The sequence below is a fragment of the Colossoma macropomum genome, unplaced genomic scaffold, assembly GCF_904425465.1.
Source record: "Colossoma macropomum unplaced genomic scaffold, Colossoma_macropomum, whole genome shotgun sequence".
Taxonomy (NCBI): domain Eukaryota; kingdom Metazoa; phylum Chordata; class Actinopteri; order Characiformes; family Serrasalmidae; genus Colossoma; species Colossoma macropomum.
The window spans coordinates 8,457,810-8,479,790 of NW_023494791.1; the positions used below are offsets into that span (position 1 = coordinate 8,457,810).

At 40.5% G+C, this 21,981-nt stretch overlaps 1 protein-coding gene across 3 annotated transcripts in view; it reads left to right on the forward strand.

The window, feature by feature from the left end:
- tjap1 (tight junction associated protein 1 (peripheral)) overlaps positions 1-21,981 on the forward strand; it is a 136,046-nt gene extending 114,065 nt beyond the window's left edge. For all 3 annotated transcript variants that reach the window (XM_036573771.1, XM_036573770.1, XM_036573772.1), the window contains 4 exons: positions 8,885-8,992; positions 12,388-12,471; positions 18,442-19,093; positions 19,286-21,981. In XM_036573771.1, the coding sequence (XP_036429664.1) occupies positions 8,885-8,992; positions 12,388-12,471; positions 18,442-19,093; positions 19,286-20,079 (1,638 nt within the window). In that variant the 3' untranslated portion in view covers positions 20,080-21,981. The remainder of the gene's footprint in view (positions 1-8,884; positions 8,993-12,387; positions 12,472-18,441; positions 19,094-19,285) is intronic.

Below are 21,981 nucleotides of genomic sequence, written 5' to 3' on the forward strand. Positions count from 1 at the left end.
TGAATCAAGCCTTTGTCTCACTTAATGCCACAGGGATTAGATTAGGGTCCAAGAGTGACAAACATTTAATCTGTATCTTGAATAAAGAGTCATATGGTGCCCTTTCCAGTGTGTCCCAGACAGCATGCTGCTATTTGACTCTAACCCTGTGCAACATATGCTCAACTGGTCAGTGACACAGCTATACAGAGTCTAATCTTGCAGTTATAAATATATGTACGCAAAGGTTTGAACACCAATGGTCAAATTAGATGTTTTGTCGATTGTCCTAGTAAAAATAGGTTAGCATGTCCTCTAAAGGGAATAAACTCAAGTTTGGCGATTGTCTGCAAGTTTTAGAGCACAATTTCTATTTATTTGCTGAGTGTAACACATTGAAAAAATATATGAAAATGCAAAATGTGCCGTGATGCCTGCACAGGCAATTTGTGGTTTGTGTTTTTTTTTTTTTTTTTTTAATTCAGCAAATAAACAGTGATTATGCATTAAAATGTGAGGAAGTGTGTAGAGGATGTGTTAACTTATCACTTAGAAAATCAACAAAAAACATAATGTGACCAGGGAGCCCAAATTTTTGCTTATGACTGTAATAGTGATGGCTGATGGTAACGGTCTCATGTTGATGCCTGCGGAGGAGCAGTAATGACTGGAGAGCCATGCAAATCCTCTGATCTGTACTGTAATGAATAGTAAAGGACATAGGAGTATAAACACATGAGTCTGATACAGTTTTAATGAATTGTTGTGTCAGTCACTGCAGTCACGTTGCACAGAGCCATGTTCTTAAGCTGTGGTTAAGCTCGAATTAAAATCCTGTAGGGAGACATCAGGAACACGGCTGACTTTAATGCCTCTATGGCCCCAACAGGTGTTTTGTCACTGGATTTTAAATCAGGAATGTATTCAACTACACGTGTGTTCTTGCTCATGCGATTTGCACCACTTCCTCGCAGGGTAATAGTGGGGTGGGAAAAAATAATTGATTCTTAGATGCATCGCAGTTCTCTGAAAGTGTTCTGAATCAATTCACAAAACAAAAAAGTATTTTTCTCCTACTGTAAAGTAAATTCATGCGCACACAGAGACTTTGCAAAGTAGGGTGCTTTGGTGCCACTTGGCTTGGAGGAGGGAAGACATGCAAGATCTCACTGATTCATGCATAATGACGTACACAAAAATGGTGACCAGTTTGTGACTATGAAATAAAAGGCCTGAAATAAAAGACTTGTTAAGGAACCACCTCAGCAAATTGCTAACAAAATTATCAGATTGTTGCCTCTGTTCAAATTCAGCTTTGCCTGGTAACGTTATTGTGGACATTTTGAAATACCTTCACTGCAGTACTGCAAGTTTTTTCCAGAAACTTTTTAGGCTTTGTTTACACAGCAGGTAAAAGTGGCCCATATCCGATCTTTTTCTTTGTATGTTACCCTGATGTGTGTCCTCTTTGTGTCGGTGTGAACAGCAAAAAACACATTTTCAATTCCGATTTGAGATGCTTTCATATGTGGTCCCGAAATCCGATACGTATCCGGATCGGAATTTATGCAACTTTTATGTCAATCCAACTCGACATTCGTCATCATTTCACAATGCTGAGACCTCATGAACATTTAGGCTGATGTTTCTATACAAAACAATTAGAACGCACTTATCACAACTGCACTGTGTTCAAAAAGATTTTGAAAGAAATAACTGAACGCGGCCGTAGGAGAACGAGGCTGCAGCGTCAAGGAAAAGTCTGAAAGCAAATTTTAAAGAATCTGAGGACATGAACCAAAGAAGTGACCATGTCTGAATAACATGCCTTTTACGGTGAGCTTGAACACGTTCTGGGTGATGAGCCCAGCTGTCAGTCAGTGAAGCTTCATGATCGCTCCTTTGGTGCTGGGGAAGATGAAACTGAAAATTCTGGGATTATCCTTCATTCATTAGCAGTCATGATTGTTTACCTCTGAATGAGCCACATAAAGTAATGTGAAGCATTGTTCTTTTGCACATGCGGGTCAGTTTAGGAGCCTGATCTGTTCAGACTAAAGTCGCATGTAGGTCACATTTAAAAGATAATGTGAACAGCCAAACAAAAAAATCAGATTTGGTGAGGAAATCAGATTTGAGCCGCTTTTACCTGCTATGTGAACGTAGCCTTAGAGACACAGAGCAGCTCTGCTTTCATGAGCTCCCACTACATTGTAGGGCTCTGATCATATAAAACAGTCTGTTTTCTTAGCAGAGCTTGTAAACAATTTCAACAGCCACAGCACAGCAGAAGGAGGAGCGGATAGAACTTTTTCTCCCTCGAAAAGTGAAAACTATATTGCTACAGTATAGCAAATATCGCAGACGGTATACTTCTATTTAAATAAATGACATTCAGAACTTCATGATAAACATATTTTGAAAATATTTGCACCCTACCCTTCAACCACTTTCTTGCAGGATTTTATACTGAGGATGGAAAAAATAATCGATTCTTAGGTGCATCGCAATTCTCTCTTACTAACAAATAACTGAAGAAAATCAAATTGTAAAAAAAAATTGGAGATGGATTGAGATGCATCAAGAATCGTTTGTTTAATTGCGTCTTGTTACCCTAAATCGAAATCTAATTAATTCTTGAGGTACCTAGAAAGTCCGACCTCTACACTGTACTGAAAGTCCCTCACAACAGTCCCTGTTTTGAAACCCAGTTGCGTTGAATTGATGCAGATATACTGCTGCCTCTTCTGAAAAGCAGTTGATTTCTTTTGCCCCCAAATCAACAAATGTCAAGTGTTATGCATGGCTACTCATGGCTGTGGTTTGCTTGTCCAAGCTGATAACTTTCTGACAGGTCTGTCAGGTTCCTTTAATTGGATATAATACAGTCACGCCATGTTCATCTTTTTTTTTTTTTTTTTTTCCCCACTCCTTTTCATCAAAGCTTTAAAGAATGACAAATCTGATTTTCTGAAGTGGAATAAAACATGAAATGGGTGAAAATAATCAGCCATATCAATTGAGGCAGTGCGTTGAAAGGCTCTGATATTCTTCAAAAGCTGCCTCTAAATCCTATTGTGTTGGACAGCAGTTCTGCGTTTCCTCATGCCAGAACAGGTGATTGATAACCACTTTTTCTGGAATGGTTTTATATCACATTAACGGTAGTGTCGGATAGGACTGAGTCAGCACAAGCTGCTCCAGTTGTGATGAGGTTCAGTTTGTGATTTAATAAGCAACTCAGAGCTATTGAATTATTTGTTAAGCATGCTGTGAAGCCAGCATACATCCACCAAAATATTTATTGTAACTGCTGGTATTTATTAGAATTTAATGTTAAGAGCCTTTGAAGTTTTATGATGGATAAAAGACAGGAGGCTTAAACCTTACATAATTGTACATCCTTTATCCTCTCAGTGCCATTCAAATGCTAATGTAATCAAACATCTTTGGAGTGAAAAGTCTTGGAGTGACTCTCAAATCACAAGACTTAACCATCCCGTCCCCTGAAGGCAGTCTGCAGAATCATTCCTAGCAAATGGGTTGACATCTGTTAATATTGGCCACATATTTTCTATGCAGCTTCCAGGGGCTAAACCAGGGCTTCCCAAACTTTAATGCCAGAACCCATGAAAAGGGACCCATGTAGAGGTAGTGTTTGTCCTGAGACCCACCAAATGTTTAAGCATGAAGTGATAGACATAATCTCATCAAATTAGTCTTAATCCCTGAATCTTTCCACCCATTTTACTCAATATTACTCTTTTTCAATCAGTGGCAGAACCTCTGGGGGCTGAGAGGGTGCAGGGGGTCCATGGCAGCCAGACTTTTGGAGCCTTTGCAAACTTTTAAAACTTTTATGTTTTCAAATTTTAATATACTGTCATGCAAGTTCGGGCACCACATTTTGCTAATTTTCTAGGAGAACAGTCTCTAGAGAGAATACACTTTAAGGCACAATCTTTTTTTTATTTGCTGAATTTGATATACTGAGTGGGAAAAACATAAATTGTAGCCTGTGCTGAAGTTATGATACATTTTATGTTTTATTTTTCCCCCCAATAAGTTAAATTTCAGCAAACAGAAACTGTGCCAGAAAAATTAGCTGAAGAAATGCTGTGTTTGTTTGTTTCCTGCAGTGGATTTTCACATATTTTTTGACCAGGGTGTTCAAACTTTTGCATATGACTCAATGTTTTACATTAATGTCAGGCAACCAGTTATGACACATTAATTATTGCTGTCCATAATGGGTGGTATGGGTTTCAGTCACTGAAATTCAGGTGTGCTTTCTGCATGCAGCAGGTATTAAAAGCTACTTTGATAACAGGATTGCTGTGGAAGAAGCAGTGGTGCAGAAACAGTGTGGTTCCTGCTTCTAATCTAAAATGCACTTAATTATCTCTTCCCTCAGAGAAAAACAAAAAAATGCACTGTTCCCATTTCCTCCCGACCTGCTTATCCCCTCACTGCGACCCACCAGGGGCTCATGGCCAACGGTTTAAAACCCCTGGGCTAAAGAAAGTAAAGTTTATTGATTTACTAACTTTAAAAGTTTATTGGACAAAACAGTTGCTGTGGGAATGTGTTTTGCTACCAGAGTAACAAAAAATGTATCATTATTATTTATTACAAATAATATATTAATAAGTAATATGAATTTAGTTACAAGTAGTGTAGTTTTAGATGTAGGTGTATTTTTTCTTTTATAGTAGCTCGGCTTTAGAAAGTAGTTCACGCTTCCTAAAGGGAATGCTGTTTTTTTTTCCCTTAGGTATACATTTTCAGTTAATTTCTACTTTTATTCGATTAAATCTCTTATCAGTGTCCCCCTGCTGAAAGCTTGTCCAGTTGGTGCAGGTGGCATTACAGGTAATGTGATGTTGGCAGCCTGGGCAGTGCATTGGCAGGGCAGGGCTGTTCTCATCTTACCTTTTCAGGTGCTCTCAGGACTCTCAGTCTGGCATGTAATGTATTATTTGAAGAGGTTCGGCCCCTTATAACGGCAGATCCAGGGTACAAACACTGTACTTACCATGTTGTGTGTTTTTCTCCATCAGTGCTTTCTCTCTCTCTTTCTCTTTTCCCTTATTTCTTCTTTTACCATTCATGCTGCCTTGTGACTTGGGTATCTCATCACCATCGCAACCGCCACCATTATCATCATCATCATCAGGCTGCCGTCAGTCAAACTTGGGTCTATGCAGTTGCGTGATGGCTCTTTCTCTTCTCTCTCCTTGTTCTTCAGAGTGTATTAGTGTAGATGTCATTCTTCAGCCTCCCCTGCCTCATCCTCATCTCCTCATTCTGCATGTGATAACCTTCCCGGTAGCATTATAATGTGGATGCCATTGTGGGTTCAAGTGTGCAGCACAGTGGTTGTAATATACAAACTACCAGGAGTATCTGCTGCAGGTTTAGTCAGCATACTATGTTGCTATTATCACTTGCAGTACCAGTTTTGGACAATTTAGAAGAGCTTTCCTTTATTTTGCTATTTTCCACATTTTGGAAATGCAAAAGGCGTTAAAAGTATGAATAACTATAATCAGTGATGCTGGCTTCTACTAAAATATAGCTATTTATACCCACCCTACTTTGTCACAGCACCACAGACTGGCTCAGACACGTTAACAATGACAGGCATTTCAATTACCTTTTCACAAGACGAATAGAAAGATAGGGAGAATATGATTTATGGACATTTTCCAGCTCTAAGTTGCCCTGACGTTCTAAACTCTAAAAAGCAAATGCCTCTTTTTTAAATAATGTACAATAAAGACTGTCCTTTATTTATTTGATTTTCAGTCAAAGCAGCCGAAGTTAAATAAAAGTAATTTTATTTTCGGGAAATATTTCTGTGGAGATATAATCCACTTGCATAAGGAAAGGGGAAAGTCAAAAGAAAATACGTAAAATGACTAAGATACAGGGAAAATATAACTCCTAACAACTGTGCAAGACCTGGTAGACCACTAAAACTGTCCCCATGAGATAAACAGCAATTAAAGCTTTCATCTTTGAGAGAGAGGAGAAAATTCAAGCCTCACTGAGAAAAGGAAATAAAAAGAAAAATTTGCAGATGAACAAACTAGCTGTTGGTGTTCTCAGAACAATGGACTGACCACCCCAGAGTCCAGACCTCACCATCACTGAATGTGTTTGGGATTTCTTGGATCGTGAAAAGCAGAAAATTCAACCAATTTCTAAGACTGAACTTTGGACATGTGGAAAAATATCCCTGCAGATTTCTTTGAAAAACTGAAAGAGAGTCTCCTGACAAGAACGGGAGCCACAAAAAAGATAATGAGTGGACACACTAAACGCTGAAAGTTTTGATGTTATATTTAGTTGTTGAGGCGTCTGTTTAGTTTTCTTTCAGATATATTTCCTGCTGTTTTCCTGACCCTGAAAAATGAATAACTTATACTGAATGGCTGTTTTGACTGTTATGTTAAATCACTGAAGGGTGGGTTCTGTTTCAACTTCACTATCAAGAAACTATTTACACTTTAAGTGTGTAAGACTGTTTGTTTATATTTCAACCACTGAACTTCAGCTTTGAATGCTGTAAATAGAACCAGTTTTCCTCATCCTGTTATTGTTTCTTTCCTTCTCTGTTCCCCTTTTGCTGGAATGCTTGATAGTGATAGTGCTGGGTATCTCCTGTGATGGCTGTTATTACAAATTTTAAGTGGACTCTCAATGAACAGCTGCTGTTTCTGTGACCTGGTTTTATTGCCCCACCTTGTCCACTTCAGTCAAACAGCAGCTGCGAAGCTAAATGCTCTTTTATTGACTAGCATCAGAGTAGGCTGCTGCTGCTGTCTTTTTTCTGCTTTCTCGCTCTCTGTCTTTCTCTTTCAGTGTCCTGTCAAGCTAAGAGATGAAGTAGCCATGGAACATTTTCCCAAATATATATTGAGATAATGAGTGTAGTCCTGGCCCTAAATGACAGGGGCAGTTTTACAAAGGGTTTCTTTTAGTGGAGGAATAGACTTAAACCTGTGGGTGAGAAGCCAGAAGATGATGTCTTGCTGATTTGATTTTGTCTTTATTTTTGGAATGTAATGTGCAGCCATCAGATTACATATCCATTTCAGTTACATTTTAGCCAGCGTGGATCTGTTTAGCTCTTCACTTTTGTGATGCTACGCTCAATTCAATTAAATCCAATGTCTGTCTCTCTGCATTCTCAATGCAACCATGCAATGGGTCCATAATAAAGACACTGGCTTTGTATGCAGTCATAATGATGACATGGAATGTGTGTATGTAGAAAGTAGACCTTTCCACGCTGTTCTGTGCCCCTCAACACACACATAAAAAGTGAGCGGTTGGATCTGCACAGTATTTCTAATTGATGTGGAGGTTTTCCAGCCCAGAGGTTTGGGGAATAATTTATGTTGCAAACGCTGGAATGAATATATTTAAATTTTGGTAGTAGACTAAATTTGTATGTGTTTGTTTGGTTATCAGAGGTTCTCAGTCCTGGTCCTGGAGTCCTTGAGTCCCAGTGCCCTCTGTGCTTTAGTTTCCCTTCTTCCAGCACACCTGATCCAATTAGTAAGCTAACTAACAAGCCATGAACTGAGGTGAACTGTGTGTGTTGGACCAGGAAAACCACAGCATGTAGGGCTAGTAATACTCCAGGCACAGGACTGAAAACTTCTGGTAGAGGAAGTCAAAACCTGACCTGAACCCGCAAGTTTGAGACCCGACCTAACTTGACCCGACCCGGTGGGTACTGCTAAATTGGAAACCTGAACTAGCTTACATGCTCTGACATTAACAGAGACGGATTATTGTAGACTGCGCTACACCAAACTAATAACCTCATACAAAGTAATATCCAAACCTATATAAAAACAAAAAACACAGGAACATTTGTTTTTCTATTATATGGACGCTTTAACACATTTTTCAGCATTTTCGGGTGAACCTGACCAACAAGAGCAAGAACACACTTCTGCACACTTTAATCCTTTTTACTGTTTATTTGCTATATGTAACATGTATTTATGTGTATAATAACATAATATATAAAACATAATGTTGGCTGTGCAAAAGGAAAGGCATATTTTATGTTTTTTGTATGATTTTTTCCAGTATGTTTAACTAAAAGTGAAACCACTTTCACTTAGAAAATCAACAAAACACATAGTGTGGCAAGGGTGTTCAAACTTTTGCATGCAACTGTACATTGTTTGAAAATTTCATGGTGAATGGACCAGTAGAAATGGTCCAAAATCACCTGGAATCACTGTAAACTTACCCGTTTAGGGATGAGAGGTTTTGTTCTGACAGTTTGTTTCTGGCTTTGGCATGTGGTTGCAAGAGGGTAGTGGTAATAGCCTAACTCCCTTCAAAACTACAGCCATTCTGCTTTTGTGTGACTAGGCAAATATTGAACAGATCACATTCTGATATCACTTCCTGTAGAGTGCATTCCTGCTGCACAGTGTTATCAGTGCTAATATATTCAATTAGGGTTTATTTCTGAGCCAGATTTATTTTTGAATGTCCAGAGATGGAGAGATCGAGACTGAGAGTGTCTTGCTTTAGATGATTCAGCAGAATGATTCATCTGGGCTTCTTATCTATGTGCAATCGATCTGTTTATGTACGTCAGTGTCTGCTTCTTGTTCCTGCCCGACTTTTGACCCCATACTCTTAAGCTGAATGGATGACTGTTCTCCCCCCCGCCCTGGCTTTTCTGCTGACACAGTCAGCACTGAGACAAAGATGAGAGACTTGAAGCTTTTATTGCGAATCGATGAGGAAATGACTGTGCTTTTACTTAAAACAGAGTGGCTGAGCCACTAGCTCAGTCTCTGCCTGTTTTCCCTCAGAGAAGTGCTTAGAGAGCAAACAATAATGTGCGCTCATTTTGTGTCTCTTGCAGCTTCGGAAAGTGGAGCGAGACAAGAAGACCATGGATCAAGAGATAGTGGAGCTCACCAACAAGCTTGTGGATGCCAAGAACACAGTCGACAAGCTGGAGGAGCTGAATGTATGTGTAACAGCAGTACAGTGTGTGTGTGTGTGTGTGTGTGTGTGTGTGTGTGTGTGTGTGTGTGTGTCAGCACTGTAGTATAGCTTCAAATGGTAACCAGTGGAGCTGAAAATTGAAAGTTGCATTAAGAGGTTCTGTGCTGAGCTTTCATAGAACTGCATTGTCAGATGTGTCTGCAGCCCAGCAGCTGATTCTTGCCTGATAGAGGTCTACAGGGGGAAACAGCACTTTCACATTAGACAGGCTGTACTTTTTGATTAAGTTTGGATGCAGCTTGTGAAATTCTCTTATCTGTGAGTGTATTATTGCACTCTGGGTACACTGGCTTTACGTAGAAACAGTGCTGGGCAGCACTGATAAAATGCAGTATTGCTATATTTTCAAATTATATCATAGGTTTACACAATTAATCATTTTCTTCATTATCCCAATATTACTTTCCATGATAGTAACATCTCTTTGAGGGCTCCTATAACAGAACAGGTCAAAACACACTAAGGTTGTGTAATATGGACACAAAATCCGACATTCGTTAAAGTTGATGGATATTGTGATGGTGATATAAGACGCAGTACATTTTAATTATGATTTAAAAAGTGCATCAATGATTCAGTGTACAAATAGAAATCTTGGCTAAAGGTAGCACACTGCTATTCTATTATTAGACATGGCTCCTAATGCTACATTACTGGGAAATCATATCACACTAAAAATGTAAAAAGTGATTAATTGTACAACTGTATTATATTATGCATGCACAGTGCAAGGCTGATGTAATTAAATGTGATGTGAATGTAGCATCAGGAGCCGTGTCTAATATCAGAGCAGTGAAGTGCTCTTCTGAGTGGGGAGTTAAACCGTGCTGTCCTGCGTGCAGAGCAGCTGACTTACCCACTGATATTGAGTCAGCTACAAAGTTTGCATTACCAAAGTTAAAGGCCTGTATTGTGGAAAACTGGCTTTTCCTTTTTTGAGTTTGATGTAGTATGTAAACATTTTTACAAGTTTCAAGACATACAATTACCTTCACAGTCCATACCAGTCTATATATGAAGACTGAGCCGCAAAAACAGCATGTCTTGAATTTGTTTGCGATGTCATGAAAAGTAACGTCTATTCAGCCTACAGCTTTTAACATTACACAACCTTACCAGTCTTTCGTTGCCCTATTCTAACTTTTTTTAACGTGTTGCTGGCATCAAATTCACAATGGGTATATATTTTTCAAAAAAGCAAAATTTCTCAGTTTCATCATTTGATATGTTTTCTTTGTTCTGTCTTTAATTAAATATAGGATTTAAATGATTCACACATCATTGCATTGGTATTACATTTTTCACAGCGTCTCAACATTTTTGGAAACGGGGATGTATTTTAAACTGTTCTTTCAGAACAATATGATGCAGTAAGCAAATGACATGCATGTCATGTTTTGTAGTTTTTTTTTTTCAATCATTAATAGTGCTAAAGCTTAAAATCAGTATTGTTTTGTGACACAAATAGGAGTAAAGTAGAATGGACAATATATCATCTGACTCTGCTAAATAAATGTACCCATATTTACTAAATTCAATCAGTCGTTCAATTTTGTTTTTATGCCTCTTACATATATTTAGAGAGCCACTTCATAAATAGGTCTCTTTATGCAGCTTCATTAAAAAATGTGCTTATTCCACCTGCTAGCTGAGTGTATGTATGCAGCAGGGCTGTGGGGAGCTAATTACAGAGTGTGAGGGACCAGTTAGCCGTCTGTTCACGCTGCTTAAGCATAGTGTTTCATCTCCTTGGGCAGATCAGCCACCCATCAGTCATAGCTGATCACTCAGAATTCTCTCTGAGGAGAAGTCTCCTCCTTGGATCCCTCTCAGACAGGAAACGATGCTCTCTCTGGCTTTTTTTTCCTTTGGTTACTTATATCTTCTTATTACAAGTATGTTGGACACAAAGTCACCTAGTTCTTGAAATAGCTCTGAATTCAGGAAACGGTACCTGGAAAGTTAGACCTGAATGATTTGAGGAAAGTATTTAACTATGATTATATTTTTTCTCACCAGTAACACAATTGCTATTAAAATGTAATTTTTTTTCATTTCATTTACGCTTCAGATTTGAAGTGGGATTTACTGGGCTGGTTTTGGTTGGGTTTTTTGTTCAAAATTTGTGCAAAATTAAATTGTTGATGTAAACAGAGTCATTCAGAATGTTTGGTTTAATATGAAACGTTCTGTTCCAGAGTTAGAAGTGTTCACAGTGGTGATGATAGGAACCAAAGATCTAAAGCGTCAGTGGCTCTAAAACAGGGGTGTCAAACTCAACCACTAAAAAGGCCATATTAAAAAAATCGCAGCCCATCCGTAGGCCTGCTGTGTTGTTATTTTAACATTTTGCCACGACCCGAACGGGCCATTGTTTATTCAAAATATGCCAAAACTGCAACAGCAAAATAAGCACTGAATACTTATTTAAAAGTAAGTTAAAATACAAATAAATTGTTTTAGGTAATTTTTTTTTAAATAAACTGCCTGTTTGCTTGAACTAGACACCAGGCATCTTTTCTTTTTATGTAACCGCTGGTCCATAGATTGTTGTTGGGTGAAGAAGGTCAGAATGCACACTATGTTGCAGTGCATGCTGGGGACTGAAGTACATCTCAGGATAAAATGGGCTAATAAGAATAGAAAATTAAAATAATTTTGCGGGCCGAATAGGACTGTCACGGGCCTTGTGTTTGACACATGGGCTCTAAAAGCTTCCTCATATGAAGTTGTCATATTCAATGGTTACAAGTTAATGGCCCGGTGACTCAAACATGGTTTTGTGATAGTTTTGAGATATGATTTTTCCTTAAAATGTATTTTTAAATAGCGCATGAGCAGGGCGTTATAAGACAAACTAGTCCCCAGAGAAATTTAAACGAAAATTTATAGTAAATGTTTCCATAATAGACAGTGCGACCCCCCGCCCCCCCGGTTCTGATTACCACCACTGTATGGAAAGTTTTAGAAAGTGAACCATTTCACATCAAGCCACTCTGAATGAACTGTTGCATCACAAAGATTATATTATACTAAAATTTAATAAAAAATTCCTTTAATTTTGCTTGGATGATGAGCACATGCATTATTTCAGGCCTGAGGCTCAAATGCTGAATGCAGCATACCAGACTGTCAGTTCACAATCTCTGCGTTATTAGGATACATTTTGCCACTTGAATAATTGATTTGAATAATGTAGCATATAATCAGTATTGCAGCTCCTGTGATACAAAAATTGCACTTTTTTTATAAAAAAGATTGATTGCTCAGCCCTAATTGAAAGTATACCATATTTTTTTAATGCGTTTTCCTTATTTTTCTACTCTGTGCTCACAGACTTGCCCTCTTCTCTTTCAGGAGCGCTACCGTCAGGACTGCAATTTGGCTGTGCAACTGTTGAAGTGCAACAAGTCACATTTCAGGAACCACAAGTTTGCGGATGTAAGTGTCGTGTTCGGCCACTAAACACGTTCCTTTGAGCACAAACACTAAATGTGTTTTGCACTCCGCTGTAACCCAGGTGGACGATGGGACGAGACAGTGTGTGATTGCTTTGAGACTTTTTAATGTTGTAATGGAGGCAGGAGTGCTTCTGAGTACAACCTGTCATTAGATAGCAGACAAAGAGACAGAGCGATACACACTGTAGAGAGATGGGATAAGAAAGCAAGGCTTTGATGCGGCAGGTGCTGTATACTAGTCTTTAGCGTGAGCTCTTTTAGCATAGTCACGACGCAGAGCAAAGCTGGACTTTTGGATACAGGCTGGCTGGCCAGGAAAAGCAAGGTGAGTTATTGACAAGGTGTCAAAGCCCAGACTCATAACTCTGCCTGGCCTTTGTGTTTATCCGTGGGCCAGAAAGCAGCAGGTGTCTGAATGATGGACAACTGTGTATCAGTGTAAAGGAGCCAAGGAGTTAACAGGCCTTTATCAGAGCCATGGCAGAGCACAGAGCCCTGGGGAAATGACACTTGAGCACAATGCGGCCTGTAGCCTGCAACCTGGAATTAAACTGGCCTTCCTGATTCGTGGGCTGCACCTATGCTGCAGCTGTTTGTTTTATATAAACTGCATCCAGTTCCTTTGATAGTTGTATTGAACTCTCAACTGGTATTTTAACATTTCAGCTGTTTATTTCATCATCTTTTGTGAATTTGCATATCTAAGTGTATTTTCCAAAAGCTTGCAACTTGAATGAAGGCTCAGCTCCTTCCACACTAGGCACACGCACATCATGTCTTATATCTCTAAAAAGCTTATTTATTGTAGAATCTAACTAGAATATCCAAATATGTATATTTACTTTGAATTGACAACAACATTCACTCTAATGGTGCATGGTGTCTGAGATCTCACTGGGTAATGCAGTTCTGAGGCCCATTTTTAAAATAATTTTCTTCAAAATCAGCTTTTCTTGACATTCTGAAGCAAAAATCTCAGTTTCTAGAATTCATTCAATTTTACATGTTCGCACTACAAAGTGACCTGACATTTAGCAGCGCATTGTTTTCTTCATTAAGCAATAAAACAATTCTAATATTCTAGAGCTAAGATTCTAATAATTAATATTTTATCTTTTCTTTGGAGTGTGTCTTTAAAATGAAATAACCATTTTAATTCCATCATCTATGGTTTTAAAAATATGTAAATGTATGCATATATAACTAAATAACATCTTATTTGCATGTCTAAATCTGTTTTTTACAAAATTTCCAATACAAAACAAAACCTGTAAAAAAAAATGTCAGTGATCAACAGGCAAAGATTCAATGTGATATCTGATGATCCAGTTGTTAATCAGAACCCAACCTGAGACCAAATACATCGTTAGTCAACAGCGATGGGATCATTATTTGAAAAGTAATGCATTACAGTTACTAATTACTTATTTCAAACTGTGTGAAATTACTTACTTATTGAGAAAAGTAATCTCATTACTTGTTGGTTATCTTTTCAGTGTTTTTAAATTTTTTTGAAAGATTGCTTTAAGCTTTAGCTCAGATATAGCCGCTTTTCTCGCATCTCCGGCAGAAAACTTTTCCTCAAATGTGGAACAGTTTCTTGTAAAATGTCTTTTTACATTTGACTTTTTACGAGGCTGAAGTCAGCTTCTCATTTACCAGCTTCTTGTTCAAATGTTCCTGTTCCACATTAAATGGTGCAGCAGTTACATTCTGGCAACAAGAAGCTGGCCAATGAGAAGCTGACTTTTTCGTTAGCTACTAGCTCGGCAGGATTGTTATCTGTTATCTGCGCGCCAATCTTCAAGGTTAAAGGTTGAATTAGCAGTTGTAGGCTACATTAACTCCAGAGTTTAAGACCATTTATTGTTTAAACTGTGTTGAACGATCAGCAGAGCTTTATTTTACTGCAAATGAGGATTATTTTATTTCTACCTAAAAATTCTGCTGTGGAGCCACAACAGGGCAGTAAAAGAGCTGCATGTGGCTCCGGAGCTGCATGTTGCCGACCCCCGTCTTAGGGAATGTGAATAATACAAGTCATAAAGTAGTCTTAATAGTCTTCATAAGTCAGTAACTGTAAAGTGATTACAAGAATTGAAACTAACGTGTTACACTATTTACTTTGTACCCCCAAACCTGTTCATCATCAAGTATTTTCACAGTGTAAAAGGCAGCAGGCATTTCCAAATGGTGGGTTTTGATATGCGAGCGATGGTATTACTGAATCTGAGATTATGCAAAATTCACCTGTTATTAATGCTTAACTTGTGTTTGCGCTTTGAATAAGCTCAGATAAGATAAGGATTTCCTTCCTGCCCACCGTTAATGTAAGGGAGCCACCTTTTGTCATTCTCTTTAGCGTGTTTGTTTATGAATCGAGCAAACTGACTAATCCCAGATGTCCAGTTCTCTGTGGGACGATTACAGCCGGCCCTCCCTTCATAAGAAGGTGGGTGTCTTGCTGCAGGCCTATTTTTAGGAGATCTATTATTCATTGCCTGAATTATCTCCTCACCCTGGCTGGATTCATTAGTCTGGCAGCAGCCTATTCTGAGGTTAACCTGCTTCAGGAGCTGAGATGCTTCTCCGGTGGTCTGTCCCACTCGAAGTGAATAATCACATGCAGATTTATTTGGCGCGTATTAATCAAACCTTTTCATATGGAAAGTGGTGACATAATGATAGGAAATGAGAGCAATTTGTTATTTCCCAGAGACATTTAATTAGCCAGAGGAAGGCTGCCCTCTCGCAAAGCTTATGCTGTTTGTAAAAGTGATGCAGTGAGCTACAGATTCGAGCTGCTGTGTGTATCCTTGAACAGCCCTCAAAGAGCCAGAGAAACGTTAAGATTCATTATGCTCCAGTCGAACGCTGACATAGTAGTATTTGTTGTGTTGTCTCTCGGGAGAAGAACGCTGTTACAGTGAGGTGCTATATTTAGATAATGCCTCAAATGAAGTGCAACAACAGTCACGCCGTAGAGGGCGAGTAAGGGGAAGCATGTGCTGTTGGGGAAAACCTCCTCCTGCCAGCCACCATTGTGGACGGATGCAGGATGAACAGCGCCGCTGACTGAGGCAGATAAAAGTCGTCCAAAGTGAAACGCCGATAACCATGGTTACGTGGGCCTCTCGGGGATGGGTGCGTGCGTGCGCGCTCGGATGTGAAGATGCCGTGAAGCAGCACTGAGTCATCCTTCTGTTCAGACAAGCGGACGGGAGGGAGCAGGTTGCAGTCGTGTCTGCCCATAACACAGAGCAGCGGGGAGATCAAAATTAAACCTGCTCCATTTACACCAGATGCAGGACATTTGCAGGGAGTGCACGCTGCATACATCCACATCACAACCAGCAGTGCAAGCTTTGGATACAGTTTTCTAGGGCTTGAAGTGTTCATTTGGCCAAATTAACAACGTTTCCCCTTTTCAGAAGTACAGTAGATCAACTACCAAGTGATAAATGCTTACAGTCGTATGCAAAATTTGGTCAAAGTACATATTTACGTAGTGAAAATAAGCTAATATATCTTTGCCAGAGGGCTCACCTCTGCACATTTGTTGTGTGTTGAATTAATCAGCAAATAAACAATAAAAAATATAAAATTTAAGTTCAGTGTACAGTACAGGTTCCTATCTCTGGTCCTGGCGTTCTTCCTGCCCTGCACATTTTCCCTGTTCCCAACACACCCGCTTGAAGTCATGAAGGGCTGGTTAATGAGCTGGATCAGGTGTGTTGGAAGCAGGAGAAACACTGAAATGTTCTGGGTAAGGGCTACTCCAGGGCTGTGAGCCAGTAGAGTAGAGGATGTGTGAACTTATTTTCACTTAGAAAATCAAGAAACCATGTCATTTTACCAAGGGAGCTCAAACTTTGGCGTACGACTAGATAGGCGCCAGTTAGCATCATGTGCAGTAGGCTGTCAGATAATCTCAAATTTTGTTCATTCACTTTTCATTTTTGCAGATAATAAAAAACATAAACAAGTATACTTAACACTGTTTGGGGTTAGTGTGTGATTTAGGTATATAGTTTGCTTTGTGCTAACTGCTGTCTTTAAGCTTCCATTCTTTGTTTAGTTCTGAAGACTAATTAGTTGAGAATTACTGTACTGTGAGAGAATTGTGCTGGTATTTGTGATAACAGTTTTACAATATGTGTATCATTCTGCAGGGGCATCAGTTGCTTGCTTTGCACTCCAGCTGACTGGATTTCTTTCCACTAGGCTTGCTATTCACATTAACACACTCCCTCTTGCTGTTCTGTTTCTAAACATTAGCGTTGTAGTTCCAGTGCTAAACTAAAGATGCAGACTTAAGACACCAAACATATCTTGGTGAACAGCCAACATTTAGCATATGTGGAAGTGTAAATAAGATTTTTGGCCCAACCAATCCTTTAAGCCGTGATGTAGCATTTCCCTACCTGCTGTAAATTATTTTAAGTGCAGTTGAAAGCTCTGTGCGGTCGTTGTTGTCCATGTGATGAATGGCCTGTGATGGAGTGAATGAGAGCCCCAGTGCTGCAGTTTAAGCACTGGTGATGTCTGGTGTGTGATTGCAGGCAGAGTACATGGGGTCGGGGGGGGGGTGAACGTGTAGCATGTGCCGTACACATGACAGGACATGTTGAGTCTAACCTTGTGGGAAAGTAGAGCACAGGGCGCAGTATGTAGATCCCTGATTTGGAAGGCCATACGGGGGTCGCGCTCAGAAGCGCTGCCTGGACGCATTGATCTCCTGTGGCCTCGCAGCCAGAGGAAGTTGGAGGTTTGCAGGCCACTCGCTGCCTCCACAGGATCGTTAAGGCATGAGCCGAGCTGGACTGTGCGTTCACTGATTTTCCCTGTCTGTTTTCCACGAATCGATGGCCCCGCCTGGCTTTGTCCAGTCAAGGCAGCAACATGAAATAAAGGCCTCAGACACCTACCTTTATTTCTCTCTCTCTCTCTCTCTCTCTCTCCTCCCCACTCCTGAGTTATATGCTAATTTAAGATGAGCTTCTTTTGTATTTTTTTTGTCACTAACCACCCATCCGGTGTTTTTGAATAGAAAAAAGCCTGTCTTCTGCTCCTGATGGTGGTTGAGACAGACTTTATGGGGATACACTATAAATGGGTCTCATTTACCAGACCATTCATATCTCAGGAAGTGGAACAAAGAGCTTCGTCTTAAGGTTGTGTAATTGAGGAATTAGTCTACAAAGTCTTACTAGGATTGGGCTGTCGCAAAATTGTTATAATAACCCCAAGTTGTGTGGTTGGGGTGGAATTTGACAATGTAAATTGTACAGAGTACAAAAGCGAAAAGGTCAAATTTGAAAGACAGTCAAACATAGGCTTTTTGTTGTGGCCTCATATCTCTAAAATGATAACTTAGTAAGAGGGAAATAATTTTTTTAACTTTAATGTCTGTTAACATAACTTACATTGGTTTATTCAAATACTCTCTAAAAAAGCAGTTACAAGGTTTTGATATGATAACAATGTGTACATTTTATTTTGCTACCTAATGGTGCCTAAACTGATTCATCTGTCATAAAACTCACCTTTTCGTTACACCAAATAAAGCCAATTTGTTTACATAATGATGGTTTAGATGCAGAAAGAGCTGGAATGCACCTTTAAGTATGTAGTTATCTAATTTGGCACCTCCACGCAAACTGTCCCTTAGCAGCCACTTAAAGAAGCTAAGTGGGCTGTTTAAAAGCACAACATGTCAGATGGTATTTGGCTCCACTGTTAGAGGCTGGTCATGAGGTTCATTAACACAAGCAACGGGGGATTTCAGGGTGGTTCCAGGAGGAGGTAAAAAGCTCCATCATTTGAATGTTTTACAGGTCCTTTATTTAATCTTTGTTAAGTCAGAGTTCTAAAGTTGTTGTTAATGACATGCCTTGGTTTTAGAAATCTATCATGTTTGTAAGTCTCTTTTCTTTGTCTTGCACACCAGTTACCATATGAACTGCAGGAGATGGTGAATAAGCACATGAAGAGCAGCCTGCCTGACAAGAGCCAGAGTCCTCAAGGAGCCCAGGGTCAGGATCCAGACACGCTGAGCCTGACACCTGCAGATGTGGTGCCCACGTCCGTCATTGCCCGGGTGCTTGAGAAACCCGAACCGCTAGTGCTGAACTCTGCCCAGTCCAGCAGCAGCGCTGGTCGGCCGGTGGCCGAAGACGTGTTCGTCCACGTCGATATGACTGGACCCCAGAACGAGAATGGGGGTCCAGGACATGCTAGGCAGAGTGGCAGCGCTACTTCCGATCAGCAGCACGTTAATGGCATGTGTCGAAGCCAGGCCAGTCCAGATGGTCCGTTGGCTGATGACATGGCACCCTCCTTCGAGAAGCTGAACCCCTACCCTGCACCACCACCACCGCACCCTCTCTACCCTGGCCGCAAGGTGATCGAGTTCTCCTCTGACGACAAGGTAAAGATCCCCAAGAACAGCCCACTGCCCAACTGCACCTACGCCACACGGCAGGCAATCTCCCTCAGCCTGGTGCAAAACGAGGAAGAAGCAGGAGAACGGCAGCGCACCGTCCCCAACAGCCCCGCCGTGTCTGACGGAGGCTGGAGATCTGGGACCTCCTCTTCTTCAGGTAGGGACGCCCCCATGATAGCCAATTGTAAAACTTACAAATATTATTGATAAGGGTTCGACGTAAACTCTTACAATAATATTAAAAAGATAACTGAGTAGTTATTGACTTACAGAACATTGACTCTGTAAGCACCTTTGCCAAGAGTAGTAATACTGATAAAATTCTAACAAAACCTATCCCTGTCCTCAGGCGGAGGGCACACATCACTCCCCCGAACGCCACAGCAAACGGACATCACCGACCCTCTATCCAGCCAGTCCAGCCCCTTCAGCAGCCCGCCGCAGCCACCGAGTGCCTTTGCCAGCTCAGGGAGTTCTGAAGAAGACCTGCTCGCCAACTGGCAGCGGATGTTCGTGGAGAAGACGGCACCATCCTCAGAGGGCACCCTTGTCAACCGTACCTCCTTCAGCAGCGAGACTGTAAAGGAGCTTCAGAGGAGTCGCAACAGTAAGTCTGGAAGAGAAGCTTCAGACCGCGGGATCTTGCGGGGCGCTTATTCGGACGGAGAAGAAGGCTCCTCTGCTCAAAGCTGGACGGCCAGCAGAGAGTCCAGCCTGGACACGGACACCAGTAGTGTAGCAGACTTGCGCACCAAACGAGGACAGTATGGCGCCGACTTTTCCCAGGAGGAGAGCGAGCGCCTGCTGATGGCTGTTGACAATGAGGACGGCGCCAGTGGTGATACAATGGTCACAGTGGAAACCAGCCCAGCTTCTGCCAAGCGGCAAGAGTTCGCGGAAGACGCTGGGTCGGCAGGCAGCTCTGCCGAGGAGAGGGATGTCCTGCCGCAGGATTTTCCTATCATTGGCTCCAGGGTCCTTGCCGATCTTGAGGATTATACGGATAAGCCCCCGTCTCAGCGGCACCACCCCCAGAGTGGCTCTAGTCGGCCGCACAAGAGCCCCAAAAGGATGGGAGTCCATCACCTGCACCGCAAGGACAGCCTTACCAGAGCGCAAGAACACGGAAACCTGCTGGACTGAGTTGGAGACCCACACTTCATTCCCTTGTTCACTTACAGTGCTCTTCTACTTGCTAGCAATCACAAGTCATAGCAGCCCACAAAAGGAGGCAGGGAAATGGTGGTGTGATCACCTTTTTTGCCGAATCATTACTGTAACTCTTCAGCCACTTCTCAGAAGCTAGAGGTTTACTTTGATGTGGTATTTATGAAATGTATGAGTTGAGGCAATCAGTTAGTATCTTAAGAAGTCATTCTGAAACATCCCAGATCAATGGAACAGTGATTTGGGTGCCCTATAAGAATGCCAGACTCCCAGAATTGGTGTAAATGAGAAGAGGACCACAGGATATAGCCATATAAAGACACCTCCATATGTGGCCAGTGTATTGTAATGGGAGGAGATGGAATAGCCCTGTAATGTATTGCTGTTTTGCTGTCTGGAACTGGAATAGCGCACAAAACAGAAGCAAGGGCCCTCTGTTTTGGTTAAGGGTTTCGCAGTGAGAGCCCTCAGTTTTCAAAAATTGGACTGTTTGTAGATCTGGTGGTCTGGCGTGGATGGAATGGTGCAGGTTTCATGAAATCTAACGGATTCTTTCTTCGACTTACAGTGCCTGACCCTTTTTTCTGAACGAGGGGTTTCCCTGTTGCCCTTTAAGAGGAAGTATTACTCCTTAAGTCTACTTTCAGCTCACATGGAACTGAGAAAAAACCTCCACTGCGCAGACAAAATCTTCAAACACCTCTCTTCATAGATCTACCACTGTAATTCTTGACTTAACTGAAAAAAAGACACCTTTTTTATGTGTAACTTCAACTATGGGAAGATCTTAAGGATTTTATTTAGTTTGTTTTTTTCAACATCAGGTATTCATTTGCATCCATGCTGATTAATCTGACTACTGATATTTAAACCAGAGATTTAAATTTTGAAGCAGATATTTTGTCATTGGCGTGTATTTATTTGTTTTGGTTGATTTCGTTTTGCTGATCGACTAATAAGTAAATTTCTTGTTAATTTCCACATCACGGTGAGCACTATTGGACTTTAATCAGATGTTAGAATTTGCTAATTTGTATTATGTCCTTGTTTAAATGAAACTGGAAACGGAGCCCCGTAGCTAAACAAGTTCATCTATTCAATTTAGATGAAAAAGACCAGCAAACAACAGCAAATAATTGTATTACATTCTAAAATGCTGTTTTATTTGGCATTTAACCCTAATGACTACAGTTGTGTGTTCAGAGCTCAGTATTGGAGAGAACAGCAGGATTTGTGATTGTTGTTTAGTTATATGGGTAGTAATGTGTTCTCTTAGCTACTGTCAACGATCAGCTGATTGTCGCTGGAGGCCATATTCAGTACTTAATGCCATTTACTTGGAACTATGCATAATGTAACTTTGAAGTACTTCCAAAAATGGAATTATACTGTAGGTAGTTGAACAGTTCTGTCAGTTATGACGCTCTTTTTGTAAGATTACACTTCTATTGAAGTACAAAGACAGTCCATTTAGCCCTACAATCCACAAAATTAGAAAGTGAGCTGTCCAAACGACTGTCCTTTATGTCTTTGAGTGTAGAACTAAATAAGCCTCACCTTTTGGACAATTTTGATATTAGCCCGGAATTTAATGGAAGCCATTATTGCTCCAAAAAAAAATTAGTTATTCTGTTTATGTAGCAACCACATTTGCTTACAGTATGTGCAGTATACAGTTTTTTCATGTTTTGTTTTTTGTTTTCAGTGTTCATTTGTGTGCAAGTGCGTTCAGACTTTAGTCCTCATTGAGGTTTTATAATCAGCCCGTCTGACATTGAGCGTTTATAAAGATGGCTTTACTTAGATTTTCTTTCTTTTCAGAGACATCTTGAATGGTTTCAAGGCTTGGTTCGAGGTCTGAGTAAAAAAAAAAAAAAA